General features: G+C 37.4%; 1 protein-coding gene across 1 annotated transcript in view; it reads left to right on the plus strand.

Annotated features, from left to right (window-relative positions):
• LOC127866137 (NADPH:adrenodoxin oxidoreductase, mitochondrial-like) overlaps positions 1–7,932 on the plus strand; it is a 32,630-nt gene that overhangs the window by 2,951 nt on the left and 21,747 nt on the right. The window contains exons 2-6 of the mRNA XM_052406549.1: positions 1,107–1,267; positions 4,525–4,620; positions 5,746–5,868; positions 6,720–6,764; positions 7,783–7,851. Coding sequence (XP_052262509.1) covers positions 1,109–1,267; positions 4,525–4,620; positions 5,746–5,868; positions 6,720–6,764; positions 7,783–7,851 — 492 coding nt within the window. The 5' untranslated portion in view covers positions 1,107–1,108. The remainder of the gene's footprint in view (positions 1–1,106; positions 1,268–4,524; positions 4,621–5,745; positions 5,869–6,719; positions 6,765–7,782; positions 7,852–7,932) is intronic.

The raw sequence follows: 7,932 nt of genomic DNA on the forward strand, positions 1-7,932 counted from the left end.
CACCTCCACTGCTGCCATAAACACCACCACCACACCTCCACTGCTTCCACCACCACCACAACTCCCACCACCACCGCCACCACTCCACCACCACTGCTGCCACAAACACCACCACCAATCCCTTCGCCGCATCAACCACCACTCCACTGCCGCCACAACCATCACTCCACCAATGCCACTGCCACCACTCAAGCAACCACTGCAACCACTCCTGCTGCCGCCGCCACCACTCCCGCTACCGCTGCCACCACTCCACTGTCACTGCCACCACTGACACCGCCACCACCACCACCACAACAACAAGTACTGCCTCTACGGCCACCACAAATATTGCCACAACCACCACAAAAACAAATACTGCAACTTCCACCACCATCACCAGAGAGACTGCCACCACTACCACCACAAATACCACCACCTCCACCACAACTTCTACTGCCACTACTACTGCCACCACAACCAACTCCACTACTACAGCTATCTGCTTTCATTTACCTGTACTACCTATTCCATCTGCGCATACATTTACCATAATTACTTACTCTGCACTTAACTACAACAACTTCTGCTCCTGCTACAATTATTAGAACTAGTCTTGTTTTAATGTACTAATATCATATTTAAAGATTTGTAAAATATATGACTACTGTCTACTTTCATCAGCTGCATTTTCATTTCTTCTGATTCCACGGAAAGTGGCTTCTGGTACAGCTTGTAGTACTGTTCAGATTTAGTCATACAATTGCAGAATACCAAATTAATACTCGGTTTACACATCTATGAACTGAAATACTACTAGATTGAGAAACGTAAAAGCAACCATCATGCTCTAAATCCTGGCACATGTGTGTCTCACTGTCTCATACTCCATAAATCCTTATTAGCACCATTATCAGCATTGGTCTTACAGTTAGAGTGAGACTTCCCTGTTAGTGATATTATAAATCGATTCTTGAGTTGTTAGTTAAAGGAAATGGTTTTGTATCTTTGCATTATTTAGTCACATGTTTGCAATTGAAAACCTAATTTTAAAAATTTGAATAGGATTAGAAAATAAAACAATTTTGCTATTATCATCTTTATCATGGGACTTATCTCTGTCTCAGGCATGTTGCTAATTCCATGTGTGGGACGGTGCCTGCTCTCCCGATGGGTTCGAGTGTCAAGGAGGCGGCGTCTATCCACGTGCACAGATTCTAGTGCCCCGCATGTATGCATTGTTGGCAGCGGGCCAGCTGGCTTCTATACAGCCCAGCAGCTTCTTAAGGTAAACATGAGTCCTGTTCTGAGAAAACTGGGTTTAATGCATGTGCGTGAAGTGTTGTCCCAGATAAGACTGTGCAGTCCATAGAGGCTAATCAGGGATGACACTTTCTGCCTAAAATGTTTGTTTTTTTTGGAAGCGACTTTCTTAATACTTAAATTCTATAAAAGCAGAAAGTGTAGTCCCTAATCTGGGAATACACTTAAGGCATATACATTAAGAACAGTTTTTCTCTGAATGAAGCTCCCATTATGCCCAAAGAAGTTACACACTTGGAACTTTAATGCATGTTTTGCAGGTGATGTTTATTTAATATATTTGGTAGATTGGGGAACATCATTGTTGTTGTAGTTTTTTTTGGGGTGGGGGGCATTTTATGGAACACAGTCTAGAGACTGATAACAGAATCAGGAAGAAGGAATTTTAAAACATGAATGTCATGGAGGTATTTGGTTGTACAGTAGACTCTCTGTAAACCGGATGGTCTCGGGACTTGCCTGATCGTCTGGTTTTTAGAGAGTTCCGGTTTACCAAGAATATGCATATTGCCGAAATATACATGGTATGCATTGTGTACAGAATCACATAAAAATAAAACAAACCATATACATTTACATGTACCATGTGATAACTGTACGCAGGTACTGATGATGTTAATTGCATTCTTAAAAAATGTGTTTTTAATCGATAGAAGCGCTCAGAGATGGTTTTGGTTGAGCAGTTGATTCCGTGATGAGCTTTATCTTATCCTCTTACGTAAGCTCTACGCGTCTGCGTTTAGCTGTAGGCTGCGACATTTTAGATGCGTTCGAAATAAGTAAACCGCAATGAATGAATTTGCATACAGATGGATGGATATTTAACAGTCATATTTCTAACAGTTTATCTGGCAAACATACAAACAACCATTTCAGCGTTAAAAACATGGCTATAAGATCTTTTAAAATACCCAAGAAGATCACAAGAAAGTGATCGTCGCAACGACATGCATTAATTTTTTAATTATGCATTTTTATTATGCTATGTTTATGGGAGCAGTGGTCTAATGGCAGGACGCTGGCTTAGGGATCGAGAGGTCCTGGGTTCGAATCCCCCCCTGACCACTCGAATTTCCTTGAGCAAGAAATTTATCCCACATCTGCACCTCTCCACCCAGGTGTATAAATGGGTACCTGTGAGGGAAATAAGCCAATGTGCCGTGGCTGCATACTGCGCCAAGATGTTAACAGACGACTTGTGACCCAGTGATCAGGGAAAAACATGTAAAGCGACTTTGAACGCACCCGCGAGTATGAAAAGGGCGCTATATAAATGTGGTATAAAAAAAACAAAAACAAACAAACAATTTAATTGTTTATCATAGGCGATAATAAATAATTAATAAAACGATCGAGTCAATTACTTTTTGGTGTTAACGCACGTCTATTATAGACATTCACAGTTTGTTTTACATTACTTAATGGGACTCCCATATTGCTGTAACGACTTGACACCTTTATGGTATGTTTAATCTGATTATCGATAATTGCACGAGCAAAATGTGTGACACCGCACTCGCTGTGTTGACTAGGTATTGTTATTTTATGGGGCATCTTGAGAATTTAGACCGTCCGGTTTACTCAATGTATTTTACGTTGAAAATGACCGAATTTACGGAGAACCCGTCCGGTTTTCGGTTTTCAGAGAGTTCGGTTTATTCAAATTTTTTTAACAAAGAAATAGAAGGAGAAAATACGGGACTGGCCCGACCGTCCGGAATTGGGAGAGTTCCGGTATTCAGAGAGTCCGGTATTGGCAGAGTCTACTGTATTGCTTTTCTAATTCTTATCCTGAATGCCAATATAAATTTGTGTAGAGTTGAGTGTGTTAATAGAATAGAATTATCATAGCAAAATGTTTACATGATAGATGTTCAAGCAAACAAGACCAAAAGAGCTTTTTTTTCTTGATTTTGTTCAACTTTTTACTATATTTCTATGTCCTGAAACTTTTTATTTTCAGTATGAAAATGATGTATTGTTATTTTTATACCCCCACAAACGAAGTTTAGGCGGGTATCTAGGAGTGAACTTGTCTGTCAGTTGGTCGGTCTGTCTGTCTGTCTGTCCGTATTAAGTGTCCGCTCTTTAATTCAAGTAGTTTTCATCCCATCTTCACCAAACTTGGCCAGAAGTTGTATCTTCATGATGTCTTGGCAAAGTTTGAACATAGGCCTTGCCGGGTCAAAACCTAGGTCACGGGGTCACTTAGTGCGTTTTATACATTCAGCATGTTGTCCGCTCTCTAATTCAAGTAGTTTTCATCTGATCTTCACCAAACTTGGTCAGAAGTTGTATCTAGATGATCTTAAGGCCATGTTCGAACATGGGCCATGCCGAGTCAAAAACTAGGTCAAGGGGTCACTTAGTGTGTTTTAAATCTCACCATGTTGTCCGCTCGCTAATTCAAGTAGTTTGTATCCAATCTTCACCAAAATTGGTCAGAAGTTGTATCTTAGTTATGTCTAGGGCAAGTTTGAATATGGGTCATGCCGGGTCAAAAACAAGGTCATGGGGTATCTTAGTGCGTTTTAAACCTCACCATGTTGTCCGCTCTCTAATTCAAGTAGTTTTCATCCAATCCTCACCAAACTTGGTCACAAGTTTTATCTAAATGATCTCTAGGACAAGTTTGAACATGGGCCATTCCGGGCCTTAAACTAGGTCACGGGGTCACTTAGTGCGTTATTTAACATTCAGCATGGTGTCCGCTCTCTAATTCAAGTAGTTTACATCCGATCTTCGCCAAACTTGGTCAGAAGTTTTATGGAGATGATCTTAAGGCCAAGTTAGAACATGGGCCTTTGTTGGTTAAAAACTAGGTCAAGGGGTCACTTAGTGCGTTTTAAAAATTAAGCATGGTGTCCGCTGTTTTTTGTGAAGACGACATGCAAAGTATTATGTGTTAATGCGGCATGTGGGATTATTCGTCACGTCTGTGAAAAAGCTCTAGTTTTAATTAAATAAATAAATATGTTAAACTCAGCACTTAAAGTCACAATTTGATTTGGAATTCTTTGATTTGAATGTTTATAAATATGTTATGTTTATTATTCTGTAAACGTACATGAAATTATGTAATCGTAGCAATTCATGCATCATCCATCATTGAAAATTACAACTTATAGAAGTCTACTTTATTAAGCAGGTTATCTATTTTCTTATGATAAAGCATTCTCTCAATAATGATGTGCCTCATGATTGTGTGGTTGTTTATTACAGGGCCATCCATCACTTCGTGTTGACATCTTTGAGAGACTGCCGGTCCCTTTCGGCCTTGTCAGATATGGAGTGGCCCCAGATCATCCAGAAGTCAAGGTTAGTCAGATTCTTTGTAAACCTTTTACCACTTTGATACGTATTTTGACACATTTGTGGTCCCTTAGAAAGTTACATTTAATTAAATACCTTTCTTACTAAATTAGATTTTTAAAGGCTTTGTTTGCAACCCTTAGTAACTGATGAGCAGCAAACAGCATAAAACCTGAACAGACTGTGAGTTACTCGTAGTCTGTTTTGGTTTTGTGCTGGTTGGAGCAAACTGGAAATGGCTATATGCAATCAGCATAAAACGTAACAGCCTTTGAGTAACTGACAGGCTGCACAGGTTTTACGCTGTTTTTTGCTCATCAGTACCTTAGGGTTTGAAATAAGACCTTTAAAATTTTAATCTAGTAAGAAAGGTATGCAATTTTCCGGTTAATACGATTTTCTTAAGGACTTCAAATGGGTTAAAGTGCATATAGGAGTGGGTAAGTGTTAAAGAAAACTGTTAATATACCTTATACTGTTCCTGCCTGTTTTAAAATATTATCATTACACATTCTGAAGCCTTAATAAGCCAATTGCAAACACTTGGTTTATTTTGCCTTAATGTTTGTGTATGATGTTTGTTCAAGGAATTCAAGTAAACTGATTTAATTATGCAACCATCAATCACAATAGTCCAAATTATAAGATTGAAGAGACATCTTATTACATGTCAAACTCAAATGTCCTTCCAACAAATTAATTATCAGTCATGATGGGTCAAATAATATTGCCTTTTGAATTGCCAAGTTTGCTAATGTATTTGATGACGATATTATTTTCCGAAAGATCATTATGAATAACGTACAGTACATTTTATTTGGATAACAATATATATAGCTGTTCCTTAGGTGATCAAATAACCATCTTTCATGTCGATTTCATGCATGTCAGAATTGTATGAATCTCTGTGCCAATATTTTGAAGCCAAAAATTTGATTAGCTCCAGGAAAGGTCATTAGAATGTGACATGTCTTGTCAAGTTATAAGAATTAGGACGCGGTATTGACTGACAACAAGTTTATAGAGATTAATGCAACCATGTACTTTTATTTACAATTGAAATATAAACAGCCAACACCATCCTGAATTGAAAAGTAACATCATCATTTAAGTTTTTCTGTTTTCTTTTAGAATGTAATTAACACCTTTACCCAGACATCGAAAAACGAACGCTGTTCCTTCTTTGGCAATGTGACCGTTGGACGGGACATTAGTGTGCAGGAACTGAAGAGGCACTACACAGCTGTCGTACTGGTATGTAACTCATTTCATCAGTTGTACTGGTATGTAACTCATTTCATCAGTTGTACTGGTATGTAACTCATTTCATCAGTTGTACTGGTATGTAACTCATTTCATCAGTTGTACTGGTATGTAACTCATTTCATCAGTTGTACTGGTATGTAACTCATTTCATCAGTTGTACTGGTATGTAACTCATTTCATCAGTTGTACTGGTATGTAACTCATTTCATCAGTTGTACTGGTATGGACTGTCAGTCTTATGATGTCAATCCAGTTTGTCACAAGTCTGGGGCAGATTTGCTCTATTTTCTGAGCAGAATCAGTACTTTTTGGAATTTGAGAAAGATCATTTGAACCCATATTAGGGTTCAAACTCATGACCTCTAACTACTTTAGTCACTAAATCATATACAATGGAAGGACAGGTCGACCACTTTTTTTTCCATAAATATTGATGAGCAGACTTATAATCATTGAAATTTTTCTTAAAAAAAACTTCTCGAATAAGGTCTGGAAAACAACTCTCATAAAAGCAACAGGTAACGGTAATATGACATGGCATAGCAAGCGTACATGTATATGAAACTGATTAAATAACTCTTTGTTTCATTGGTTGAGTTTCCATGCAGAATTTGTCAAAGAACAATATAAATGAACACTATATGTTTCTTACCTATTCTCCCATGGTCGATCAAAAGCATAGCATATTTGAGTTGGATTCTGGTGATACATTGCAAGGCAGACACCATGTCCATGTTGGGACTACAACCTTAGTGATAAGTGCAATTGAAGTCTCCTGTAGCTGATGTAGATTCGAAATGCATATTGCCCAAGTACAATCTTATCTGGTCCCATTTCAGTCTTATGGAGCGGATGATGACAGAAAGCTTCGGATACCAGGTGAGGCAAGTAACGTTCTGTTTACATCTTCCAAACACTTTGTTATGAGAAATAAACATTGTTGGGTGAACATTTTCGAAAGGTTAATGAAAGTGCATTTTGTTGTGTTGACCATTTAAAATGTCTACATGTTTACACGTATATCACTGCATGACACACTTGTTTCTTATTATTGCTTTTAGAAATTATATACATGGATATTTCAACAGGAAAATATACACCTTGTCATTAAGATGGTATTACTCTAGGGGGAAGGAGTATACATTAATGTATAGATTGAATGGATCACATCATTTGATTGAATGGATCACATCATTTGATTGAATGGATCACATCATTTGATTGAATGGATCACATCATTTGATTGAATGGATCACACCATTTGATTGAATGGATAACATCATTTGATTGAATGGATCACATCATTTGATTGAATGGATCACATCATTTGATTGAATGGATCACATCATTTGATTGAATGGATCACATCATTTGGAGTTGTTTGATATTTTGTTTTGAGGTTGTTTTTGAGACTTAAAATATATTAAGCTGTAAGCATGAAATAATGACTGACCTATGCTTTCTGCCCAATTTTTCAGTGAGCAAAAACATACCAGCCAAGTTGTATCAAAATTCCATAAAATTATTGTGTGTAGACACAAATATCAAAACGCATCAAATATTAAACTATTAAACTATTTAATTAAATATTAAACTTCCAGAAATATGGACACAAAATTGTTACAGACATACAGATGATCAAAAGGCAATACTTAAACTATTCACACACTTTACAGCTGGGGATTAAAAAGAAAATGCTCACAACATTTCATTAAACTAAGTACATTTATGAAGACTGCTTGTTTTAATCACAGGAAAAAGGCTTATTCTGTGATGCCCTAAACTTTTTTTAAATTCCCTGACCAACCATTTGTAAGCTTGCCAAGTTATATTCATCAAATTTAAGAATGATAATTTTGGCTCTTCGGTCCACGTATGAAAAGGAAGTTGTTTTTGTTTCAGGACCATCCACACGTTTTGTCTGCCAGGAACTTTGTGGGCTGGTATAATGGTCTGCCTGAAGACGCTTATGTAAGTCAGCTAAATAACTAAGTAATGTACATAAAAATAAAAATAAATGGAACTGATACTTCATTTGGGAGTAATTATCAC

This window comes from Dreissena polymorpha, chromosome 2 (genome assembly GCF_020536995.1).
Source record: "Dreissena polymorpha isolate Duluth1 chromosome 2, UMN_Dpol_1.0, whole genome shotgun sequence".
NCBI lineage: Eukaryota > Metazoa > Mollusca > Bivalvia > Myida > Dreissenidae > Dreissena > Dreissena polymorpha.